The 27,129-nt window shown below is 46.7% G+C and overlaps 2 protein-coding genes across 4 annotated transcripts; one reads left to right on the forward strand and one right to left on the reverse strand.

The window, feature by feature from the left end:
• On the reverse strand, nt 1-14,451 carry LOC116359934 (cleavage and polyadenylation specificity factor subunit 4). The gene is made up of 8 exons (XM_031814025.1): nt 13,212-14,451; nt 12,981-13,031; nt 11,315-11,467; nt 6,422-6,517; nt 5,072-5,165; nt 2,322-2,394; nt 1,434-1,628; nt 1-1,180 (listed from the first exon to the last, which is right to left on the reverse strand). The coding sequence occupies exons 1-8, from the start codon at nt 13,312-13,314 to the stop codon at nt 1,112-1,114; spliced, it is 834 nt and encodes a 277-aa protein (XP_031669885.1). The 5' UTR covers nt 13,315-14,451; the 3' UTR covers nt 1-1,111.
• Nucleotides 14,085-25,753, forward strand: LOC109886606 (protein BUD31 homolog). 3 transcript variants are annotated; one of them, XM_031814028.1, is made up of 5 exons: nt 14,085-14,754; nt 15,017-15,107; nt 19,137-19,259; nt 21,222-21,388; nt 25,150-25,753. In XM_031814028.1, the coding sequence occupies exons 2-5, from the start codon at nt 15,017-15,019 to the stop codon at nt 25,198-25,200; spliced, it is 432 nt and encodes a 143-aa protein (XP_031669888.1). In that variant the 5' UTR covers nt 14,085-14,754; the 3' UTR covers nt 25,201-25,753. The 3 variants fall into 3 exon arrangements, with proteins under 3 accessions (XP_031669888.1, XP_031669887.1, XP_031669886.1); XM_031814027.1 differs by having other exon boundaries at nt 14,145-14,248; XM_031814026.1 differs by lacking the exons at nt 14,085-14,754; nt 15,017-15,107 and adding an exon at nt 16,928-17,181.
• Nucleotides 25,754-27,129: the final 1,376 nt, after the last annotated feature.

The following is a 27,129-nucleotide window of genomic DNA, read 5'->3' on the forward strand; positions in this document are numbered from 1 at the left end:
TGACCTGAACAGGTTTATTGTATTTAACAGACCAGGAGCAACAGGTTTATTGTATTTTACAGACTAGACCAGGAGGAACAAGAGACTGACCTGAACAGGTTTGTTGTATTTTTACAAAACTAGAACATACTGAAATTGTGTGTAATCTACAAAAGGCAACACAGATCGGTCAGACCAGATCTCACCACCTCCTCCTCCTCCTCCTCTGGGGGGAAAAAGCTGTGAAAGGATCCAACACAGCAACATCACAGCTCAAGAGTTCTATTTCAATTCATTGAAGGTTGAGTCTGAAGCCAGTAAAATGGGGTATTCAGGATGAACAACAGGTCAGACCCTTGGTTAGAATGTATACTAGTCTCTTCACTCACATACAAGAAGGTCTGAAGATCGGATATCGTTCCAATATGTTGATCGAAACCTGGGTCGAATCGTTCAACGTTTGAGTCCATGGATGAACAAAAATCAAGGCTTCAGATAAACCACAGTTGGCTCCGTTACACACTTCCTCTACCCTCCCTGAAGCACATGAAGCAATCTGACAGAATTGTATGGATAGAAGTACCAATCCCAGCTTGGGTCCCAAAAGTGTCCCGGGGTTAAAGGTTAATCCAACAGAAGGATTTGATCAAAGCGTCAGAAGCACTGTCCAATCTAGAAACAGGTCTGTCTGTCCGTTCTAGAAACAGGTCTGTCTGTCCGTTCTAGAAACAGGTCTGTCTGTCCGTTCTAGAAACAGGTCTGTCTGTCCGATCTAGAAACAGGTCTGTCTGTCCGATCTAGAAACAGGTCTGTCTGTCCGATCTAGAAACAGGTCTGTCGGTCCGATCTAGAAACAGGTCTGTCTGTCCGTTCTAGAAACAGGTCTGTCTGTCCGTTCTAGAAACAGGTCTGTCGGTCCGTTCTAGAAACAGGTCTGTCGGTCCGTTCTAGAAACAGGTCTGTCTGTCTGTCCGATCTAGAAACAGGTCTGTCTGTCCAGAGGTCCAGGGTTCCTGACGACTCAGCGAAGGACTTGGAAGTTTTCAAAATAGCATCTCAATCTACAGACGTTGTGCTCTGCTCTCCGCTGTCTTCCAGCTGAACGGAGTCCAACCACGGCGTTGTGAGAGAGTTACTGTCCACTGAGGAAGGCCAGGTGTCCTTTGGTGCATTTATTGGCATAGTGGCCCTTCTCACCACACTACAGACAGAGAGAGAGAGAGAGAGACGAGTGTTAATCACAGAGATGGAGGCTGGGATTCAATCTGATCACTGGTTGTCCACAATGCGGCTTTTAAAAGGCAATTTCAGAATGCAATCTACAGCTTTTACTGTGAATGCGGGGAACATTGCATTGTGGGCCAACAAATAGATTGAATCCCAGCCTGACACAAACACAGGTATATTGATATTGAAACAGGGCTGTGTGACAGACGTGTGTGGTCTCTGTTTACCTTGTAGCAGGTGACCTGGTCTAGTGGGCGTGGACCCCTGTTCCCTCCTCCCATGTTGTTGTGGTGCTGATGCATGCTGGGACCAGAGGAGTATGGCTGGCGTTGATGGTGTTGATGCTGGTGAGGACCTGCACCTCCCCCGGGATTGGTCAGCTGGATGAGTGACAGGGACGAGCGGCCAAGCGAAGGCATCGGCTTGGACGAGGACAGGTAGAGAGGAAAGAAATATAAATTAAGTTGAATATAAAGAGCGAAGTGCAGTGTGTGTGAAAGAGAGAGGGAGAGAGACAGGGAGAGAGAGAGACAGAGAGAGAGAGAGAGACAGAGACAGAGAGAGAGAGAGAGAGACAGAGAGAGAGAGACAGGGAGAGAGAGACAGGGAGAGACACAGAGACAGACACAGAGAGAGACACAGAGAGAGACACAGAGAGAGAGAGACAGGGAGAGACAGAGAGAGAGAGAGAGAGAGAGAGAGAGAGAGAGGGATGGGGCGAGAGAGAGAGAGACAGAGAGGGACGGGGAGAGAGAGACAGAGAGAGAGAGACAGAGAGGGACGGGGAGAGAGAGACAGGGAGAGAGAGACAGGGAGAGAGAGAGACAGGGAGAGAGAGACAGGGAGAGAGAGAGAGAGGGACGGGGCGAGAGAGAGAGACAGAGAGAGGGACGGAGAGAGAGGGACGGGGAGAGAGAGACGGGGAGAGAGAGACAGGGAGAGAGAGACAGGGAGAGACAGGAGAGACAGAGAGAGACAGAGAGAGGGACGGGGAGAGAGAGACAGGGAGAGAGAGAGACAGAGAGAGACAGAGAGAGACAGAGTGAGACAGAGAGAGAGGGAGAGACGGGGCGAAAGAGAGAGATGGGGTGAGAGAGCGACTGTGTGTGTCCTACCTTCTGGTGACCCAGTATCTGTGCTGGTAGAGGAGGCTGTTCTGTGGCTCCCATCGGCAGCTCAAACCGCGGGCTGCAGAAAACACACTCATTATTCTGGACTCATTTCATCTCACGGCCTGCGCCCTAAATGCTATGACTTTTACAGTGCACCACTTGACCCAGAGGGCTCTGAGAGGACTCAGAATCAGAGAGGATTATGGTTACTGTAGTATTACCTCCTCCTGGATTCAGAGAGGATATAAATATGACCAAGAGGTGCTACTCAGGATGGAGGGGCGTTAACTCAAATTCTAATCTGGAACTCAAAGCCAGTTCCACTGCTATTCACCACGCAGAGTAACAGTTGAATACCTCTACAGTATCCCAGACCAGGCAGGGTAACAGTTGAATACCTCTGCAGTATCCCAGACCAGGCAGGGTAACAGTTGAATACCTCTACAGTATCCCAGACCAGGCAGGGTAACAGTTGAATACCTCTGCAGTATCCCAGTATCCCAGACCAGGCAGTCTAACAGTTGAATACCTCTGCAGTATCCCAGACCAGGCAGGATAACAGTTGAATACCTCTACAGTATCCCAGTATCCCAGACCAGGCAGGGTAACAGTTGAATACCTCTGCAGTATCCCAGACCAGGCAGGGTAACAGTTGAATATCTCTGCAGTATCCCAGACCAGGCAGGGTAACAGTTGAATATCTCTGCAGTATCCCAGACCAGGCAGGGTAACAGTTGAATATCTCTACAGTATCCCAGTATCCCAGACCAGGCAGGGTAACAGTTGAATATCTCTACAGTATCCCAGACCAGGCAGGGTAACAGTTGAAGATCTCTACAGTATCCCAGACCAGGCAGGGTAACAGTTGAATACCTCTGCAGTATCCCAGACCAGGCAGGGTAACAGATGAATACCTCTGCAGTATCCCAGACCAGGCAGGGTAACAGTTGAATACCTCTGCAGTATCCCAGACCAGGCAGGGTAACAGTTGAATACCTCTGCAGTATCCCAGACCAGGCAGGGTAACAGTTGAATACCTCTGCAGTATCCCAGACCAGGCAGGGTAACAGTTGAATATCTCTACAGTATCCCAGTATCCCAGACCAGGCAGGGTAACAGTTGAATACCTCTACAGTATCCCAGACCAGGCAGGGTAACAGTTGAATACCTCTGCAGTATCCCAGACCAGGCAGGGTAACAGTTGAATACCTCTGCAGTATCCCAGACCAGGCAGGGTAACAGTTGAATATCTCTGCAGTATCCCAGACCAGGCAGGGTAACAGTTGAATACCTCTACAGTATCCCAGACCAGGCAGGGTAACAGTTGAATACCTCTACAGTATCCCAGACCAGGCAGGGTAACAGTTGAATACCTCTGCAGTATCCCAGACCAGGCAGGGTAACAGTTGAATACCTCTGCAGTATCCCAGACCAGGCAGGGTAACAGTTGAATATCTCTGCAGTATCCCAGACCAGGCAGGGTAACAGTTGAATATCTCTACAGTATCCCAGTATCCCAGACCAGGCAGGGTAACAGTTGAATATCTCTACAGTATCCCAGACCAGGCAGGGTAACAGTTGAAGATCTCTACAGTATCCCAGACCAGGCAGGGTAACAGTTGAATACCTCTGCAGTATCCCAGACCAGGCAGGGTAACAGTTGAATACCTCTGCAGTATCCCAGACCAGGCAGGGTAACAGTTGAATATCTCTACAGTATCCCAGACCAGGCAGGGTAACAGTTGAATACCTCTGCAGTATCCCAGACCAGGCAGGGTAACAGTTGAATATCTCTACAGTATCCCAGACCAGGCAGGGTAACAGTTGAATACCTCTGCAGTATCCCAGACCAGGCAGGGTAACAGTTGAATACCTCTGCAGTATCCCAGACCAGGCAGGGTAACAGTTGAATACCTCTGCAGTATCCCAGTATCCCAGACCAGGCAGGGTAACAGTTGAATACCTCTGCAGTATCCCAGACCAGGCAGGGTAACAGTTGAATACCTCTGCAGTATCCCAGACCAGGCAGGGTAACAGTTGAATACCTCTGCAGTATCCCAGTATCCCAGACCAGGCAGGGTAACAGTTGAATATCTCTACAGTATCCCAGACCAGGCAGGGTAACAGTTGAATACCTCTGCAGTATCCCAGTATCCCAGACCAGGCAGGGTAACAGTTGAATACCTCTGCAGTATCCCAGACCAGGCAGGGTAACAGTTGAATATCTCTACAGTATCCCAGACCAGGCAGGGTAACAGTTGAATATCTCTACAGTATCCCAGACCAGGCAGGGTAACAGTTGAATACCTCTGCAGTATCCCAGTATCCCAGACCAGGCAGGGTAACAGTTGAATACCTCTGCAGTATCCCAGACCAGGCAGGGTAACAGTTGAATACCTCTGCAGTATCCCAGACCAGGCAGGGTAACAGTTGAATACCTCTGTAGTATCCCAGACCAGGCAGGGTAACAGTTGAATACCTCTGTAGTATCCCAGACCAGGCAGTCTAACAGTTGAATACCTCTGTAGTATCCCAGACCAGGCAGGGTAACAGTTGAATACCTCTGCAGTATCCCAGTATCCCAGACCAGGCAGGGTAACAGATGAATATCTCTACAGTATCCCAGACCAGGCAGGGTAACAGTTGAAGATCTCTACAGTATCCCAGACCAGGCAGGGTAACAGTTGAATACCTCTACAGTAGAGGTTATAAAAGGTGAATATTGAACAGACTGAATAAGAGAATAAACTCACTGCATGAATTTACAGGACCGGCCCTCTGGACAGAAACCAACCAAGTAGTTCATACAGATTACTCTTCTGGTGTGGCGATGTCTACAGTCTGGACCTGTGGAGGAGGGAGAGAGAGAGAGAGGTAGGGAGGAGGGAGGAGGGAGGTATGGAGGAGAGAGAGAGAGAGAGAGGAGGGAGGGAGGAGAGAGGGAGAGAGGAGAGAGAGAGAGGGGAGGGAGGGAGAGAGAGAGGGGAGTGAGAAAGAGAGAGAGGGGAGTGAGAGGGAGAAGAGAGGGAGGAGAGAGAGGTGATTCAACATGTAGAATCATCAGGAAGTGAACAGGAAATGACAGTTGATGTTCTGAGGAAGAAGAGACACCTGCTGCTGTGAACCATTGGTTGGTTTAGTCTTTTAGTGCTGGAGCAGTGTGAGTGAGTGAGTAGAGAGAGAGAAGAGGAGAGAGAGAGGAGAGGGAGGAGAGAGAGGGGGGAGAGGGGAGAGAGAGAAGAGGAGAGAGAGCGAGAGAGAGGGGAGGAGAGAGAGGGAAGGGAGAGGGAGGAGAGAGAGGGGGGGAGAGGGGAGAGAGAGAAGAGGAGAGAGAGCGAGAGAAGAGGAGAGAGAGCGAGAGAGAGGGGAGGAGAGAGGGAAGGGAGAGAGAGGGGGGAGAGGGGAGAGAGAGAAGAGGAGAGAGAGGGGAGAGAGAGAAGAGGAGAGGAGAGAGAGCGAGAGAGGGGAGGAGAGAGAGGGGAGGAGAGAGAGGGAAGGGAGAGGGAGGAGAGAGAGGGAGGAGAGGGGAGAGAGAGAAGAGAAGAGAAGAGGAGAGAGAGCGAGAGAGAGGGAGGAGAGAGAGGGAAGGGAGAGGGAGGAGAGAGAGGGAAGGGAGAGGGAGGAGAGAGAGGGAAGGGAGAGGGAGGAGAGAGAGGGAGGAGAGGGGAGAGAGAGAAGGAGGAGAGGGGAGAGAGAGAAGAGAAGAGAAGAGAGAGCGAGAGAGAGGGAGGAGAGAGAGGGGAGGAGAGAGAGGGAAGGGAGAAGGAGGAGAGAGAGGGAAGGGAGAGGGAGGAGAGAGAGGGAAGGGAGAGGGAGGAGAGAGAGGGAGGAGAGGGGAGAGAGAGAAGAGGAGGGAGAGGGGAGAGAGAGAAGAGAAGAGAAGAGAGAGCGAGAGAGAGGGAGGAGAGAGAGGGGAGGAGAGAGAGGGAAGGGAGAAGGAGGAGAGAGAGGGAAGGGAGAGGGAGGAGAGAGAGGGGGGAGAGGGGGAGAGAGAGAAGAGAAGAGGAGAGAAGAGGAGAGAGAGCGAGAGAGTGAGAGGGGAGGAGAGAGAGAGGGGAGAGAGAGAAGAGAAGAGAAGAGGAGAGAGAGCGAGAGGGACGTACCATGTTTGCAGAAGCCTCTGTCATACCAGGGACAGTCTTTGATCTTAGACTCTGGGTCGATGTGGAGGAACGGACACTCCTTGTTACTGCACTCTCCTAGACACACAGAGACATGCACAGTTAGCAGATACAGATGGGGGGGCACCAGTAGACAGTTAGCAGATACAGATGGGGGGGGCACCAGTAGACAGTTAGCAGATACAGATGGGGGGGGCACCAGTAGACAGTTAGCAGATACAGATGGGGGGGGCACCAGTAGACAGTTAGCAGATACAGATGGGGGGGGCACCAGTAGACAGTTAGCAGATACAGATGGGGGGGGGGCACCAGTAGACAGTTAGCAGATACAGATGGGGGGGGCACCAGTAGACAGTTAGCAGATACAGATGGAGGGGGCACCAGTAGACAGTTAGCAGATGGGGGGGGCACCAGTAGACAGTTAGCAGATACAGATGGGGGGGCACCAGTAGACAGTTAGCAGATACAGATGGAGGGGCACCAGTAGACAGTTAGCAGATACAGATGGGGGGGCACCAGTAGACAGTTAGCAGATACAGATGGGGGGGGGGGCACCAGTAGACAGTTAGCAGATACAGATGGGGGGGGCACCAGTAGACAGTTAGCAGATGGAGGGGCACCAGTAGACAGTTAGCAGATACAGATGGGGGGGGCACCAGTAGACAGTTAGCAGATACAGTTGGGGGGGCACCAGTAGACAGTTAGCAGATACAGATGGGGGGGGCACCAGTAGACAGTTAGCAGATACAGATGGGGGGGGCACCAGTAGACAGTTAGCAGATACAGATGGGGGGGCACCAGTAGACAGTTAGCAGATACAGATGGGGGGGCACCAGTAGACAGTTAGCAGATACAGATGGGGGGGCACTGCAGTAGACAGTTAGCAGATACAGATGGGGGGGCACCAGTAGACAGACAGTTAGCAGATACAGATGGGTGGGGCACCAGTAGACAGTTAGCAGATACAGATGGGGGGGGGCACCAGTAGACAGTTAGCAGATGAGGGGCACCAGTAGACAGTTAGCAGATACAGATGGGGGGGCACCAGTAGACAGTTAGCAGATACAGATGGGGGGGGGGGGGCACCAGTAGACAGTTAGCAGATACAGATGGGGGGGGGGGGGCACCAGTAGACAGTTAGCAGATACAGATGGGGGGAGGGCACCAGTAGACAGTTAGCAGATACAGATGGGGGGGGCACCAGTAGACAGTTAGCAGATACAGATGGGGGGGGGGGGGCACCAGTAGACAGTTAGCAGATACAGATGGGGGGGGGGGGGCACCAGTAGACAGTTAGCAGATACAGATGGGGGGAGGGCACCAGTAGACAGTTAGCAGATACAGATGGGGGGGGCACCAGTAGACAGTTAGCAGATACAGATGGAGGGGCACCAGTAGACAGTTAGCAGATACAGATGGGGGGGGGGGGGGCACCAGTAGACAGTTAGCAGATACAGATGGGGGGGCACCAGTAGACAATTAGCAGATACAGATGGGGGGCACCAGTAGACAGTTAGCAGATACAGACGGGGGGGCACCAGTAGACAGTTAGCAGATACAGATGCGGGGGGACACTGCAGTAGACAGTTAGCAGATACAGATGGGGGGGCACCAGTAGACAGTTAGCAGATACAGATGGGGGAGGGGGCACCAGTAGACAGTTAGCAGATACAGATGGGGGGGGCACCAGTAGACAGTTAGCAGATAGAGATGGGGGGCACCAGTACAGTTAGCAGATACAGATGGGGGGGCACCAGTAGACAGTTAGCAGATACAGACGGGGGGGCACCAGTAGACAGTTAGCAGATACAGATGGGGGGGGCACCAGTAGACAGTTAGCAGATACAGATGGAGGGGGGCACCAGTAGACAGTTAGCAGATACAGATGGGGGGGGGGCACCAGTAGACAGTTAGCAGATACAGATGGGGCGGCACCAGTAGACAGTTAGCAGATACAGATGGGGGGGCACCAGTAGACAGACAGTTAGCAGATACAGATGGGTGGGGCACCAGTAGACAGTTAGCAGATACAGATGGGGGGGGGCACCAGTAGACAGTTAGCAGATGGAGGGGCACCAGTAGACAGTTAGCAGATACAGATGGGGGGGCACCAGTAGACAGTTAGCAGATGGAGGGGCACCAGTAGACAGTTAGCAGATACAGATGGGGCGGCACCAGTAGACAGTTAGCAGATACAGATGGGGCGGCACCAGTAGACAGTTAGCAGATACAGATGGGGGGGGCACCAGTAGACAGTTAGCAGATACAGATGGAGGAGGGGCACCAGTAGACAGTTAGCAGATACAGATGGGGGGGGCACCAGTAGACAGTTAGCAGATACAGATGGGGGGGCACCAGTAGACAGTTAGCAGATACAGATGGAGGGGGGCACCAGTAGACAGTTAGCAGATACAGATGGAGGGGGCACCAGTAGACAGTTAGCAGATGGAGGGGGCACCAGTACAGTTAGCAGATACAGACGGGGGGGCACCAGTAGACAGTTAGCAGATACAGATGGAGGGGCACCAGTAGACAGTTAGCAGATACAGATGGGGGGGCACCAGTAGACAGTTAGCAGATACAGATGGGGGGGCACCAGTAGACAGTCAGCAGATACAGATGGAGGGGGGCACCAGTAGACAGTTAGCAGATACAGATGGGGGGGGGCACCAGTAGACAGTTAGCAGATACAGATGGGGGGGCACCAGTAGACAGTTAGCAGATAGAGATGGGGGGCACCAGTACAGTTAGCAGATACAGATGGGGGGGCACCAGTAGACAGTTAGCAGATACAGACGGGGGGGCACCAGTAGACAGTTAGCAGATACAGATGGAGGGGGGCACCAGTAGACAGTTAGCAGATACAGACGGGGGGGCACCAGTAGACAGTTAGCAGATACAGATGGGGGGGGCACCAGTAGACAGTTAGCAGATACAGATGGAGGGGCACCAGTAGACAGTTAGCAGATACAGATGGGGGGGGGGGGGGGCACCAGTAGACAGTTAGCAGATACAGATGGGGGGGCACCAGTAGACAATTAGCAGATACAGATGGGGGGCACCAGTAGACAGTTAGCAGATACAGACGGGGGGGCACCAGTAGACAGTTAGCAGATACAGATGCGGGGGGACACTGCAGTAGACAGTTAGCAGATACAGATGGGGGGGCACCAGTAGACAGTTAGCAGATACAGATGGGGGAGGGGGCACCAGTAGACAGTTAGCAGATACAGATGGGGGGGGCACCAGTAGACAGTTAGCAGATAGAGATGGGGGGCACCAGTACAGTTAGCAGATACAGATGGGGGGGCACCAGTAGACAGTTAGCAGATACAGACGGGGGGGCACCAGTAGACAGTTAGCAGATACAGGTCTCTTTATGTAGTGTTGTCTCTCTTGTTGTGATGTGTGTTGTTGTCTTTAGGTCTCTCTTTATGTAGTGTTGTCTCTCTTGTTGTGATGTGTGTTGTTGTCTGAGGTCTCTCTTTATGTAGTGTTGTCTCTCTTGTTGTGATGTGTGTTGTTGTCTGAGGTCTCTCTTTATGTAGTGTTGTCTCTCTTGTTGTGATGTGTGTTGTTGTCTGAGGTCTCTCTTTGTGTAGTGTTGTCTCTCTTTATGTAGTGTTGTCTCTCTTGTTGTGATGTGTGTTGTTGTCTGAGGTCTCTTTATGTAGTGTTGTCTCTCTTTATGTAGTGTTGTCTCTCTTGTTGTGATGTGTGTTGTTGTCTTTAGGTCTCTCTTTATGTAGTGGTGTTGTGGTGTCTCTTGTTGTTATGTGTGTTGTCTTTAGGTCTCTCTTTATGTAGTGTTGTCTCTCTTGTTGTGATGTGTGTTGTCTTTAGGTCTCTCTTTATGTAGTGGTGTTGTGGTGTCTCTTGTTGTGATGTGTGTTGTCTTTAGGTCTCTCTTTATGTAGTGTTGTCTCTCTTGTTGTGATGTGTGTTGTCTTTAGGTCTCTCTTTATGTAGTGTTGTCTCTCTATGTAGTGTTGTCTCTCTTGTCGTGATGTGTGTTGTTGTCTGAGGTCTCTTTATGTAGTGTTGTCTCTATGTAGTGTTGTCTCTCTTGTCGTGATGTGTGTTGTTGTCTGAGGTCTCTTTATGTAGTGGTGTTGTGGTGTCTCTTGTTGTTATGTGTGTTGTCTTTAGGTCTCTCTTTATGTAGTGGTGTTGTGGTGTCTCTTGTTGTTATGTGTGTTGTCTTTAGGTCTCTCTTTATGTAGTGTTGTCTCTCTTGTTGTTATGTGTGTTGTCTTTAGGTCTCTCTTTATGTAGTGTTGTGGTGTCTCTTGTTGTTATGTGTGTTGTCTTTAGGTCTCTCTTTATGTAGTGTTGTGGTGTCTCTTGTTGTTATGTGTGTTGTCTTTAGGTCTCTCTTTATGTAGTGTTGTCTCTCTTTATGTAGTGTTGTCTCTCTTGTTGTTATGTGTGTTGTCTTTAGGTCTCTCTTTATGTAGTGTTGTCTCTCTTGTTGTTATGTGTGTTGTCTTTAGGTCTCTCTTTATGTAGTGGTGTTGTGGTGTCTCTTGTTGTTATGTGTGTTGTCTTTAGGTCTCTCTTTATGTAGTGTTGTCTCTCTTGTTGTTATGTGTGTGTTGTCTTTAGGTCTCTCTTTATGTAGTGGTGTCTCTCTTGTTGTTATGTGTTGTTGTCTTTAGGTCTCTATTTAGTGTTGTCTCTCTTGTTGTGATGTGTGTTGTCTTTAGGTCTCTCTTTATGTAGTGGTGTCTCTCTTGTCTCTGTTGTTTTGTCCTATAATTGATTTGTATGTTTAATCCCAGGCCCCGTCCCCGCAGGAGGCCGTCATTGTAAAATAAGAAATTGTTCTTAACTGCCTGGTTCAATAAAAGGTGACATAAACCCCCAGCGACGTACCGAACTTGGAGTAGAAGTAACACTCGGGCATCTTGGTCATGTCGTACTCGTGTAGGAACTCACACTGGTCTCCCTTCTTACAGAGTCCTCTGAGCCAATGTTTACACACCACCGTCTTCTCCCCACTGATGTGACGGAACGGACACATCCCACCTGCAGCAACACACACACTGGGTCAGTTCCTATCCACACACACACACTGGGTCAGTTCCTATCCACACACACACACTGGGTCAGTTCCTATCCACACACACACACTGGGTCAGTTCCTATCCACACACACACACTGGGTCAGTTCCTATCCACACACACACACTGGGTCAGTTCCTATCCACACACACACACTGGGTCAGTTCCTATCCACACACACACACTGGGTCAGTTCCTATCCACACACACACACTGGGTCAGTTCCTATCCACACACACACACACTGGGTCAGTTCCTATCCACACACACACACTGGGTCAGTTCCTATCCACACACACACACTGGGTCAGTTCCTATCCACAAACACACAGGGTCAGTTCCTACACACACAGGGTCAGTTCCTATCCACACACACACACTGGGTCAGTTCCTACACACACTGGGTCAGTTCCTATCCACACACACCGGGTCAGTTCCTATCCACACACACACCGGGTCAGTTCCTATCCACACACACACCGGGTCAGTTCCTATCCACACACACACCGGGTCAGTTCCTATCCACACACACACCGGGTCAGTTCCTATCCACACACACACCAGGTCAGTTCCTATCCACACACACACCGGGTCAGTTCCTATCCACACACACACCGGGTCAGTTCCTATCCACACACACACCGGGTCAGTTCCTATCCACACACACACCGGGTCAGTTCCTATCCACACACACACACCGGGTCAGTTCCTATCCACACACACACCGGGTCAGTTCCTATCCACACACACACCGGGTCAGTTCCTATCCACACACACACCGGGTCAGTTCCTATCCACACACACACCGGGTCAGTTCCTATCCACACACACACCGGGTCAGTTCCTATCCACACACACACTGGGTCAGTTCCTATCCACACACACACTGGGTCAGTTCCTATCCACACACACTGGGTCAGTTCCTATCCACACACACTGGGACAGTTCCTATCCACACACACACTGGGTCAGTTCCTATCCACACACACACTGGGCCAGTTCCTATCCACACACACACTGGGCCAGTTCCTATCCACACACACTGGGCCAGTTCCTATCCACACACACTGGGTCAGTCCCTATACACACACACACTGGGTCAGTCCCTATCCACACACACACTGGGTCAGTTCCTATCCACACACACACTGGGTCAGTTCCTATCCACACACACTGGGCCAGTTCCTATCCACACACACTGGGTCAGTCCCTATACACACACACACTGGGTCAGTCCCTATCCACACACACACAGGGTCAGTTCCTATCCACACACACACAGGGTCAGTTCCTATCCACACACACACTGGGTCAGTTCCTATCCACACACACACTAGTCAATTCATTAAATACATTTACACACAGACACTTACAGATCAGTTTATACACACATCCCCCAGCAGACACACACACACACACTTGTAGAGGAGGCTGTAGTAGCCACATAGAGAGAACTCATCACCGATAATACTCTCACCTTTGAGACAGGCTGCTCTCATGAAGAACTCACACACAGCAGCCCCGGACTCTGCACAGACACAGGAAGTTACAATACAAAACCATACATAATCCTCAAACTCTGCAAAAACACCTAACAATAAAACCAGTTAAGAAGTTAGCTAGCCAAGCTATGCTACCAAGCTAAAACTACAACAGTACCTAGCTAACGTTAGCTAACTGGCTAACTTAGTAAGTAGCGACTACTTACTGTCCATCCCGGGGAAAGGGAGAGGCTGAGCCCCCAGCTGCTGCTCCACAGCTATCTCTAGATCAAACTTGATGTGGTCCACGGTGGCTATCAGGTCCTGCATGATGGCAGGTCTCACTACGCTCCGACCAGACAGAAACAAGCTAGCCTAGCTTAGCAGTCTAACCCCGCTCCGACCAGACAGAAACAAGCTAGCTTAGCCTAGCCTAGCTGTCTAATGGCAGTTAGCAATCAGCTAATCTGTGAAATCTCGCTTTTGGTAGCTGATATATCAACCATAAAAAGGCGTGGGAGCTAGATTGCTTTGTCTAGCTAATTGTATATATTTTTTAATGTGTAGAAATCAACAGTGGGAAAAGTTAGATTAACTAAGACAGGTCTTGTTGATCTCCCATCTTGTTTCTCCTGCCTCCAGAAGGCGGGCAGGTTGAACTCTAACCTTTGACCTGGAGGGGGGTTAAAAGGCCGACTAATCGATCTATGAGAGAGTCTGGATGTGAACTTGCCAGAAGATGCCGACCCTATAATTACGCTTGTTTACACAGAGCTGCACTGGGGTCAGAATGCAACCATGGTTACATTAAGCTCCCCATTGAGCTAGTGTGAGATATGGGCTGGAAAGGGTAACGCACTGGGATAAGCCACCATACTCCAAAGGCAGTTAACCCACTGTTCCTAGGCCGTCATTGAAAATAAGAATTTGTTCTTTAACTGATTTGCCTAGTTAAATAAAGGTTAAATAAATAAAAATATTTAAAAAATTCACACTACTTGTTTTCCAGGAAAACTGCCATTTTTATCCTCATGTGGTAACCACCGCAGCCATTTTGAAATGCGTTAGCCAATCAGCTCTTTTGTTGTTCAACACAAACATGTCATTTCATGATGGCTGCTGTGAATAATGCTAGTTAGCATGAGGACGAAAAGTGACGTTTTTCGGGGGGGGGGGAATAAGCGGTATTTCAATCTTCTCGGTGGAGCAGTGAGGATGAAGGTAACATTTGGAGTGCAGTGGCATATCCCATCCCTGTATCGAGGTACGTTTTTCAACCCGTATCCCATCCCAGTTTCGAGGTACGTTTTTCAACCCGTATCTCACGCTGGCGCCACATAAAATATCAATAGGCTGGACTCTCTTACCATTTAAAGCCTTTTAATGTTATTTTACTATTTGACCCACAATCCAGCCAGTCCTTCATCACTCAGGAGAAAAGCTCCCACCCACACACTGGGTGTACCTAGCTAACATATCTGTTAACTAGCCTAGTTCCAGGGTGCGCATGATTTACATCCTGGGGTAGCCCGTTTCACCCAGGAAGGGATCTTTTTTTTTATTGTCAGGGTTTAGATCTTTAGTGAGTGTATGTCAGAGAACACATGGTGAAATGGGCCCAGACAACAGCACAAAGGGCGAGAAGGTCGAGACACTAATACATCATGCAAAGCAGAAACAACTGACAGTAAGAGAGTCCATGATTGAGTCTTTGAATGAAGAGATGGAGATAAAACTGTCCAGTTTGAGTGTTCAAATGTCCATTATCAGGTAAAATCACTACCTTCTCTCTACCTAACTACCCTCTGGCTTCTACCTTCTACACTGAAATTCTCCTCTCTAACTCCTCTCTGTCTTCTACACTGAAATCCTCCTCTCTAACTCTCCTCTGTCTTCTACACTGAAATTCTCCTCTCTAACTCCTGTCTGTCTTCTACACTGAAATCCTCCTCTCTAACTCCTGTCTGTCTTCTACACTGAAACGACTGGACAAGAGAAAACAGAATACACCACTTTTACATCCCGTTATCAGATGTCTAGGATGGAGAAGAGAAGGGGATGGAAGAGGAGGCCACAAGAGGGGCGGGACCCAGGGTTCCAGAGCATCAAATTCCTGATGCATTGTGGGTATATTGACTGTGACTGATGTAAAATAAATAATGAGTAGTTATTTATGATACAGCCTTTTGTCAGAAAAATAACCAAATAAATACATGGACCTGTCTAACCTGTTGATGGTATTATATCAGTCAAATATAATCATGATTTAGCTACACTGAACAAGTTACAGTTCATATGTGGAAATCAGTCCATTTAAATTAATTCATTAGGCCCTAATCTATGGATTTGACATGACTGGGAATACAGATGTGCATCTGTCGATCACAGACACACCAGTCAGTATCTGGGGTGGATCAGAACCAGTCAGTATCTGGGGTGGATCAGAACCAGTCAGTATCTGGGGTGGATCAGAACCAGTCAGTATCTGGTGTGGATCAGAACCAGTCAGTATCTGGTGTGGATTAGAACCAGTCATTATCTGGGGTGGATCAGAACCAGTCAGTATCTGGTGTGGATCAGAACCAGTCAGTATCTGGTGTGGATCAGAACCAGTCAGTATCTGGTGTGGATCGGAACCAGTCAGTATCTGGTGTGGATCGGAACCAGTCAGTATCTGGTGTGGATCAGAACCAGTCAGTATCTGGTGTGGATCAGAACCAGTCAGTATCTGGTGTGGATCAGAACCAGTCAGTATCTGGTGTGGATCAGAACCAGTCAGTATCTGGGGTGGATCAGAACCAGTCAGTATCTGGGGTGGATCAGAACCAGTCAGTATCTGGTGTGGATCAGAACCAGTCATTATCTGGGGTGGATCAGAACCAGTCAGTATCTGGTGTGGATCAGAACCAGTCAGTATCTGGTGTGGATCAGAACCAGTCAGTATCTGGTGTGGATCGGAACCAGTCAGTATCTGGTGTGGATCAGAACCAGTCAGTATCTGGTGTGGATCAGAACCAGTCAGTATCTGGGGTGGATCAGAACCAGTCAGTATCTGGGGTGGATCAGAACCAGTCAGTATCTAGTGTGGATCAGAACCAGTCAGTATCTGGGGTGGATCAGAACCAGTCAGTATCTGGGGTGGATCAGAACCAGTCAGTATCTGGTGTGGATCGGAACCAGTCAGTATCTGGTGTGGATCGGAACCAGTCAGTATCTGGTGTGGATCGGAACCAGTCAGTATCTGGTGTGGATCAGAACCAGTCAGTATCTGGTGTGGATCAGAACCAGTCAGTATCTGGTGTGGATCAGAACCAGTCAGTATCTGGTGTGGATCAGAACCAGTCAGTATCTGGTGTGACCACAATTTCCTTCACGCTGCATGACACCTCCTTTGCATACAGTTGATCAGGCTGTTGATTGGGGCCCGGAAAATTTTATCCAACTCCTCTTCAATGGCTGTGAGAAGTTGCTGGATATTGGCGGGAACTGGAACATGCTGTGGTACAAGTTGATCAAGAGCATCTGAACACTTTTTTCCCCCCAGCTCCTAGTTGTTTTGAACGCACTGAAGTCGGAGATTTCCGAGTTCCCGGTTGTTTTGAATGCACTGAAGTCGGAGATTTCCGAGTTCCCGGTTGTTTTGAACGCACTGAAGTCGGAGATTTCCGAGTTCCCGGTTGTTTTGAGCGCACTGAAGTCGGAGATTTCCGAGTTCCCGGTTGTTTTGAATGCACTGAAGTCGGAGATTTCCGAGTTCCCGGTTGTTTTGAACGCACTGAAGTCGGAGATTTCCGAGTTCCCGGTTGTTTTGAGCGCACTGAAGTCGGAGATTTCCGAGTTCCCGGTTGTTTTGAACTCACTGATGTCGGAGATTTCCGAGTTCCCGGTTGTTTTGAACGCGGCAAAAGCCCCAATTGAATGAAATAGAATTGAGTGACGTACATATCGTGCGAGGATCGAGCTGAAGCTGAAAAACCTCTACGGGGTGACGTCAATAAGAAGCGACGGTGAGCAGGCCTACGAAATCAATACACAAAAATAGGACGGGGGAGAAATAAGGTTGTTGTTGTTTTTGGTTAAATAAATCCGTTTGATTCAACACAATGCCGAAAGTGAAGAGGAGCAGGAAACCACCTCCGGATGGCTGGGAGTTGATTGAACCGACATTGGACGAATTAGACCAAAAAATGAGAGAAGGTAATTGTAGCTAGGTAATAATGTTAGCCACCTAAGCTAGTTAAGTCCGTACCAAACGAGGCTCCGCTAACATCATGTCTACACAATGTTGACATTTGTTTAGGATATTTAACCAGTCAACTAGTACTCATTTCGCTAGCTATGTTCCCAAGCTGTTTTATGGTATGACGAGCTGTGACAGCCAGATGCCTACCGCTGTCTGCCGTTAACTTATTTACTCGTGTCTGTATGGTTCCTATTTCCTATTGTGTGTTCTTGTTCAGATACCCTCGAAAATCATGACCCAAAATGTTGACGTTATATAGGTAGCTTCTAAGTTAACTACACTGAATAAAAATATAAACGCAACATGCAACACATTTAAAAAATGTTACTGAGTTATTATATAATGAAATCCTTAAACTGAAAAAAATTATTTAGGCCCTAATCTGTGGATTTCACATGACAGGGGATACAGATATGCATCTGTTGGCCAGTCAGTATCTGGTGTGACCACCGTTTGTCTCATGCAGCGTGACACATCTCCTTCTCATAGAGTTGATCAGGATGTTGATTGTGGCCTGTTGGAATGTTGTCCCACTCCTCTTCAATGGCTGTGTGAAGTTGCTGGATATTGGTGGGAACTGGAACACGCTGTCGTACACGTCGATCCAGAGCATCCCAAACATGCTCAGTGGGTGACATGTCTGGTGAGTTTGCAGGCCATGGAAGAACTGGGACATGTTCAGCTTCCAGGAATTATGTAGAGATCCTTGCGACATGAGGCCGTACATTATCATGCTGAAGCATGAGGTGATGGTGGCGAATAAACGGCGCAACAATGGGCCTCAGGATCTCGTCACGGGTATCTCTGTGCATTCAAATTGCCATCAATAACATGCAATTGAGTTAGTTGTATGTAGCTTATGCCTGCCCATACCATAACCCCACAACCACCATGGGGCACTTTGTTCACAATGTTGACATCAGCAAACCACTCGCCCACACAATGCCATACATGCTGTCAAAACCAGGATTAATCTGTGAAGAGCATAATTCACCAGCATACCAGGGGCCATCGAAGATGAGCATTTGCCCACTGAAGTTGGTTACGAAGCCGAACTGCAGTCAGGTCGAGACCCTGGTGAGGAAAACGGGCACGCAGATGAGTTTCTGACAGTTTGTGGAGAAATTATTTAGCTGAGCAAACCTACAGTTTCATCAAGTCTCCGGGTCGCTGGTCTCAGACGATCCCATGTGGATGTGGAGGACCTGGGCTGGTGTGGTTTGTGGGTGTTAAGCTGGTTGGACACACTGCCAAATTCTCTAAAATGACGGAGGTGGCTTATGGTAGAGGAATGAACATTGAATTCTCTGGCAACAGCTCTGGTGGACATTCCTGCAGTCAGCATGCCAATTGCACGCTCCCTCAACTTGAGACATCTGTGGCATTGTGTTGTGACAAAACTTCACATTTTAGAGTGGCCTTTTATTATCCCCAGCGCAAGGTGCACCTGTGTAACGATCATGCTGTTTTAATCAGCTTCTTGATAATCCACACCTGTCAGGTGGGTGGATTATCTTGGCAAAGGAGAAATGCTCACGAACAGGGAGGTAAACAAAGTTGTGCAAAAAAATTTGGTGTGCGAAAAAAAAACTGTGTAGAATTGTAGGAAGTGTCTTAAAATGTCAAAACAACATTTGAAAGAGATTTAGTTTCTTTTTTTAAATGAAATTTCTGGGATTTAAAAAATAATAATAATTTCAGGTCATGAAACAGGGGACCACTTTACATGTTGCGTTTTTATTTAGTTGTTCAGTAGACCAACCAGCCAGCCAGTAGCTATTTAGCTAGCTACAATATAAAGGTGATGTATGAATTAATGTGAATCTTGGATAACGGTTATCTTGGATAATGTGAATCTTGGATAATTCCTGTATTTTATTGATGACGAGCTGTGATTGTCTTCTTCCAGCCGAGACGGAGCCTCACGAGGGAAAGCGGAAGGTGGAGTCCCTGTGGCCGATATTCAGACTGCATCATCAGAGGAGCAGATATATCTTCGACTTGTTCTACAAGAGAAAGGCCATCAGCAGAGGTAGATGGTATATAAGAGGAAGGCAGTCAGCAGAGGTAGATGGTATATAAGAGGAAGGCCGTCAGCAGAGGTAGATGGTCTATAAGAGGAAGGCCGTCAGCAGAGGTAGATGGTATATAAGAGGAAGGCCGTCAGCAGAGGTAGATGGTATATAAGAGGAAGGCAGTCAGCAGAGGTAGATGGTATATAAGAGGAAGGCCGTCAGCAGAGGTAGATGGTCTATAAGAGGAAGGCCGTCAGCAGAGGTAGATGGTATATAAGAGGAAGGCCGTCAGCAGAGGTAGATGGTATATAAGAGGAAGGCCGTCAGCAGAGGTAGATGGTATATAAGAGGAAGGCCGTCAGCAGAGGTAGATGGTATATAAGAGGAAGGCCGTCAGCAGAGGTAGATGGTCTATAAGAGGAAGGCCGTCAGCAGAGGTAGATGGTCTATAAGAGGAAGGCCGTCAGCAGAGGTAGATGGTCTATAAGAGGAAGGCCGTCAGCAGAGGTAGATGGTCTATAAGAGGAAGGCCGTCAGCAGAGGTAGATGGTCTATAAGAGGAAGGCCGTCAGCAGAGGTAGATGGTCTATAAGAGGAAGGCCGTCAGCAGAGGTAGATGGTCTATAAGAGGAAGGCCGTCAGCAGAGGTAGATGGTCTATAAGAGGAAGGCCGTCAGCAGAGGTAGATGGTCTATAAGAGGAAGGCCGTCAGCAGAGGTAGATGGTCTATAAGAGGAAGGCCGTCAGCAGAGGTAGATGGTCTATAAGAGGAAGGCCGTCAGCAGAGGTAGATGGTCTATAAGAGGAAGGCCGTCAGCAGAGGTAGATGGTCTATAAGAGGAAGGCCGTCAGCAGAGGTAGATGGTCTATAAGAGGAAGGCCGTCAGCAGAGGTAGATGGTCTATAAGAGGAAGGCCGTCAGCAGAGGTAGATGGTATATAAGAGGAAGGCCGTCAGCAGAGGTAGATGGTCTATAAGAGGAAGGCCGTCAGCAGAGGTAGATGGTATATAAGAGGAAGGCCGTCAGCAGAGGTAGATGGTATATAAGAGGAAGGCCGTCAGCAGAGCTCCTGTAGTGACCTCCAGGACAGGCTCCTGTAGTGACCTCCAGGACAGGCTCCTGTAGTGACCTCCAGGACAGGCTCCTGTAGTGACCTCCAGGACAGGCTCCTGTAGTGACCTCCAGGACAGGCTCCTGTAGGGACCTCCAGGACAGGCTCCTGTAGGGACCTCCAGGACAGGCTCCTGTAGGGACCTCCAGGACAGGCTCCTGTAGGGACCTCCAGGACAGGCTCCTGTAGGGACCTCCAGGACAGGCTCCTGTAGGGACCTCCAGGACAGGCTCCTGTAGGGACCTCCAGGACAGGCTCCTGTAGGGACCTCCAGGACAGGCTCCTGCAGTGACCTCCAGGACAGGCTCCTGCAGTGACCTCCAGGACAGGCTCCTGCAGTGACCTCCAGGACAGGCTCCTGCAGTGACCTCCAGGACAGGCTCCTGCAGTGACCTCCAGGACAGGCTCCTGCAGTGACCTCCAGGACAGGCTCCTGCAGTGACCTCCAGGACAGGCTCCTGTAGTGACCTCCAGGACAGTGACCTCCAGGACAGGCTGCTGTAGGGACCTCCAGGACAGGCTGCTGTAGGGACCTCCAGGACAGTGACCTCCAGGACAGGCTCCTGCAGTGACCTCCAGGACAGGCTCCTGCAGGGACCTCCAGGACAGGCTCCTGCAGGGACCTCCAGGACAGGCTCCTGCAGGGACCTCCAGGACAGGCTCCTGCAGTGACCTCCAGGACAGGCTCCTGCAGTGACCTCCAGGACAGACTCCTGTAGGGACCTCCAGGACAGGCTGCTGTAGGGACCTCCAGGACAGGCTACTGTAGTAACTACAGGACAGGGTTAATGTTTAGTTGGCTTATTTTTTGGGTTGGGTTTTTATGTATAATGCTCTGTGTGTCTGTGTGTGTGTGTGTGTGTGTAGAACTGTATGACTACTGTATAAAGGAGAGTTATGCTGATAAGAACCTGATCGCTAAGTGGAAGAAGCAGGGATACGAGAACCTGTGCTGCCTTCGCTGCATCCAGACACGAGACACCAACTTTGGAACCAACTGCATCTGTCGAGTTCCCAAGAGCAAACTGGAGGTGGTGAGTACAACTACACAATACTATAGTACTACTACACTACTATACCATATCAATACACTGTACATCTGTAGAGTTCCCAAGAGCAAACTGGAGGTGGTGAGTACTATAGTACTACTACACTATAATACAATACTATAGTACTATAATACAATACTATAGTACTACTACACAATACTATAGTACTACTACACAATACTATAGTACTACTATACCATATCAATACACTACATCTGTAGAGTTCCCAAGAGCAAACTGGAGGTGGTGAGTACTATAGTACTACTACACTATAATACAATACTATAGTACTACTACACAATACTATAGTACTACTACACAATACTATAGTACTACTATACCATATCAATACACTACATCTGTAGAGTTCCCAAGAGCAAACTGGAGGTGGTGAGTACTACTACACAATTATATAGTACTACTACACTATAATACTACTGCAACACAATACTACTACACTATAATACTACTGCAACACAATACTATAGTACTACTACACTACTATACCATATCAATACACTGTACATCTGTAGAGTCCCCAAGAGCAAACTGCTACACAATACTACTACACTGTAGTACTACTACACTATAATACTACTACACTATAATACTACTACACTATAATACTACTGCACTATCTATACACATCACTACTACACTATAATACTACTGCACTATAATACTACTACCCTATAATACTACTGCACTATAATACTACTGCACTATAATACTACTACACTTTAATACTACTGCACTACAATAATACTACACTCTAATACTACTGCACTATTATACTACTGCACTATACACATCAATATGACACTATAATACTACTACACTATAATACTACTACACTATAATACTACTAAACTATAATACTACTGCACTATACACATCACTACTGCACTATAATACTACTGCACTATACACATCACTACTACACTATAATACTACTGCACCATAATACTACTCCACTATAATACTACAACAATATAATACTACTACACTATAATACTACTGCACTATAATACTACTACACTATAATACTACTACACTATAATACTACTACCCTATAATACTACTGCACTATACTACTACTGCACTATAATACTACTGCACTATAATACTACTACACTTTAATACTACTGCACTATAATACTACTACACTTTAATACTACTGCACTATAATACTACTACACTACAATAATACTACACTCTAATACTACTGCACTATTATACTACTGCACTATACACATCAATATGACACTATAATACTACTACACTATAATACTACTGCACTATACACATCACTACTACACTATAATACTACTGCACTATAATACTACTGCACTATAATACTACTACACTACAATAATACTACACTCTAATACTACTGCACTATTATACTACTGCACTATACACATCAATATGACACTATAATACTACTACACTATAATACTACTACACTATAATACTACTGCACTATACACATCACTACTGCACTATAATACTACTGCACTATAATACTACAATACTATAATACTACTATAATACTACTATAATACACTGTACATCTGTAGAGTCCCCAAGAGCAAACTGCTACACAATACTACTACACTGTAGTACTACTACACTATAATACTACTACACTATAATACTACTACACTATAATACTACTGCACTATCTATACACATCACTACTACACTATAATACTACTGCACTATAATACTACTACCCTATAATACTACTGCACTATAATACTACTGCACTATAATACTACTACACTTTAATACTACTGCACTACAATAATACTACACTCTAATACTACTGCACTATTATACTACTGCACTATACACATCAATATGACACTATAATACTACTACACTATAATACTACTACACTATAATACTACTAAACTATAATACTACTGCACTATACACATCACTACTGCACTATAATACTACTGCACTATACACATCACTACTACACTATAATACTACTGCACCATAATACTACTCCACTATAATACTACAACAAGATAATACTACTACACTATAATACTACTGCACTATAATACTACTACACTATAATACTACTACACTATAATACTACTACCCTATAATACTACTGCACTATACTACTACTGCACTATAATACTACTGCACTATAATACTACTACACTTTAATACTACTGCACTATAATACTACTACACTTTAATACTACTGCACTATAATACTACTACACTACAATAATACTACACTCTAATACTACTGCACTATTATACTACTGCACTATACACATCAATATGACACTATAATACTACTACACTATAATACTACTGCACTATACACATCACTACTACACTATAATACTACTGCACTATAATACTACTGCACTATAATACTACTACACTACAATAATACTACACTCTAATACTACTGCACTATTATACTACTGCACTATACACATCAATATGACACTATAATACTACTACACTATAATACTACTACACTATAATACTACTGCACTATACACATCACTACTGCACTATAATACTACTGCACTATAATACTACTGCACTATAATACTACTACACTATAATACTACTACACTACAATAATACTACACTCTAATACTACTGCACTATTATACTACTGCACTATACACATCAATATGACACTATAATACTACTACACTATAATACTACTACACTATAATACTACTGCACTATACACATCACTACTACACTAGAATACTACTGCACTATAATACTACTGCACTATAATACTACTGCACCATAATACTACTCCACTATAATACTACAGCACTATAATACTACTGCACTATAATACTACTGCACTATAATACTACTGCACCATAATACTACTCCACTATAATACTACAGCACTATAATACTACTGCACTATAATACTACAGCACTATAATACTACTGCACTATAATACTACTGCACCATAATACTACTCCACTATAATACTACTCCACTATAATACTACAGCACTATAATACTACTACACCATAATACTACTCTACTATAATACTACTGCACTATAATACTACTGCACTATAATACTACTGCACTATAATACCACTGCACTATAATACCACTGCACTATAATACTACTGCACTATAATACCACTACACTATAATACCACTGCACTATAATACTACTACAATATAATACTACTGCGCTATAATACTACTGCACTATAGACATCACTACTACACTATAATACTACTACACTGTAGTACTACTGCACTATAATACTACTGCACTATAATACTACTGCACTATACACATCACTACTGCACTATAATACTACTACACGATAATACTACTGCACTCTAGTACTACTGCACTCTAGTACTACTGCACTATAATACTACTACACTATAATACTACTACACTGTAGTACTACTGCACTATAATACTACTGCACTACAATAATACTACACTCTAATACTGCTACATTATAATACTACTATACTATAATACTACTTTCGGTACACTGTCATTTTATATCTCACACACACCTGAGGTGTATTCATTAGTGCACACCTTAGCAAAACATGTTGCAACGAGAACGATGGTTCCTTATTGGACAAATTCATGTTTGTTCCTCCCCATTTCAGTTGCTAGTGGGTTAACCCCTCTCTCGCTCTCGCTCTCTCTCGCTCTGTCTGTCTTGTCTGTCTCTGTCTCTGTCTCTCTCCCTCTCTACAGGGGAGGATTATAGAGTGCACCCACTGTGGCTGCCGAGGCTGCTCGGGCTGAATCGTCAGGATCATCGCCTGGCTGTTCTACTCTGGCTCGTCTAGTCAGGTCTGGATCGCCTGGCTGTTTTGCTGTGGGGATCGTCTGGCCTGGCTGTTCTGTTCTGGATCGTCAGTTATTTTCTACGGGACATCAGGGCTCATCTACTCCACCTGTGTGCTTCATTACCCTGGAGTGTCTAATCTCAAATACACCCCTAGTTTCTACCCCCCTACTCTCTAGCCCACTACTCTCTAGCCCACTACTCTCTAGCCCACTACTCTCTATTCCCTAGTCTCTACCCCCAAGTCTCTACCCCCAAGTCTCTACCCCCTACTCTCTACGCCCTACTCTCTGCCCCCTACTCCCTACTCTCTAGCCCCTACTCTCTACCTCTCTACTCCCCGTATAGGGGTGTCTTTGTGATTGGGCAAGGTTATTGTTACCATTCCAGCTGTGTAGTACACACGGTGGTCATTCTTAAGTGCTATTGTACCTCATTTCCAATGAAGAGGGCTGTGGGAGAGGGAAGGGTGGGATGGGAGCCTTTTTCTGCTGTTGAACATGTCATTGCTTTCAACCTGATGAATCTTGTTTTGTTTGTACCTTTTTATAATTTCTATTAAAACTCTCTTGTTTTAAATAATGCCGTCTGTGTGTATGTCATGGATGGGATCTGAACCAGGGTCTCCCACGTTGGAAAAACCATGCGTCTTGACCATTGGACCAAGAGGACAATGTGAATTCACATGCCACGGCTGCCTCATCACACCATTGGACCAAGAGGACAATGTGAATTCACATGGCACGGCTGCCTCATTGGCCAAGAGGACAATGTGAATTCACATGGCACGGCTGCCTCATTGGCCAAGAGGACAATGTGAATTCACATGGCACGGCTGCCTCATCAGACACCTCTCTGCAGTCAGAGTCTGAGTTCTGAGACAATGAGTTCTCTCTGGTCTCTCTAACAACATCTCCTCTAGTCTCTAACAACATCTCTTCTAGTCTCTAGTCTATCTAATACTAGAACACTGGGTTCCACCTTGACATCTCTGACCTGTTTACCTCAATACATTAATACTAGAACACTGGGTTCCACCATCTCTGACCTGTTTACCTCAATAGATTAATCTAGAACACTGGGTTCCACCTTGACATCTCTGACCTGTTTACCTCAATACATTAATCTAGAACACTGGGTTCCACCTTGACATCTCTGACCTGTTTACCTCAATACATTAATACTAGAACACTGGGTTCCACCATCTCTGACCTGTTTACCTCAATAGATTAATCTAGAACACTGGGTTCCACCATCTCTGACCCGTTTACCTCAATAGATTAATCTAGAACACTGGGTTCCACCATCTCTGACCCGTTTACCTCAATAGATTAATCTAGAACACTGGGTTCCACCTTGACATCTCTGACCCGTTTACCTCAATAGATTAATCTAGAACACTGGGTTCCACCTTGACATCTCTGACCCGTTTACCTCAATACATTAATCTAGAACACTGGGTTCCACCTTGACATCTCTGACCCGTTTACCTCAATAGATTGATCTAGAACACTGGGTTCCACCATCTCTGACCTGTTTACCTCAATACATTAATCTAGAACACTGGGTTCCACCATCTCTGACCTGTTTACCTCAATACATTAATCTAGAACACTGGGTTCCACCTTGACATCTCTGACCTGTTTACCTCAATACATTAATCTAGAACACTGGGTTCCACCACTCATCTCTCCACCATCTCTGTTCTGGGTCTGAATGGTTATGGGTCTGAATGGTTATGGGTCTGAATGGTTATTGGTCTGAATGGTTATGGGTCTGAATTAATAACTGCTATAGTCTACCACCATCTGAATGGTTATGGGTCTGAATGGTTCTGGGTCTGAATGGTTCTGGGTCTGAATGGTTATGGGTGTGAGTGGTTCTGG

Source organism: Oncorhynchus kisutch, unplaced genomic scaffold (genome assembly GCF_002021735.2).
Source record: "Oncorhynchus kisutch isolate 150728-3 unplaced genomic scaffold, Okis_V2 Okis06b-Okis10b_hom, whole genome shotgun sequence".
NCBI lineage: Eukaryota > Metazoa > Chordata > Actinopteri > Salmoniformes > Salmonidae > Oncorhynchus > Oncorhynchus kisutch.

Bases quoted from the DNA above. Each gene is read 5' to 3' on its own strand.
- LOC116359934 (XM_031814025.1), bottom strand. From the start codon at position 13,314: ATGCAGGACCTGATAGCCACCGTGGACCACATCAAGTTTGATCTAGAG. The intron at 13,032-13,211 runs GTAAGTAGTCGC...GTGTCTGTGCAG, and splicing joins CCCTTTCCCCGGGATGGACA to AGTCCGGGGCTGCTGTGTGT. The intron at 2,395-5,071 runs GTGAGTTTATTC...TGTTTTCTGCAG, and splicing joins CGGTCCTGTAAATTCATGCA to CCCGCGGTTTGAGCTGCCGA.
- LOC109886606 (XM_031814026.1), top strand. From the start codon at position 17,088: ATGCCGAAAGTGAAGAGGAGCAGGAAACCACCTCCGGATGGCTGGGAG. The intron at 19,260-21,221 runs GTAGATGGTATA...GTGTGTGTGTAG, and splicing joins GAGAAAGGCCATCAGCAGAG to AACTGTATGACTACTGTATA. The intron at 21,389-25,149 runs GTGAGTACAACT...CCCTCTCTACAG, and splicing joins CCAAGAGCAAACTGGAGGTG to GGGAGGATTATAGAGTGCAC.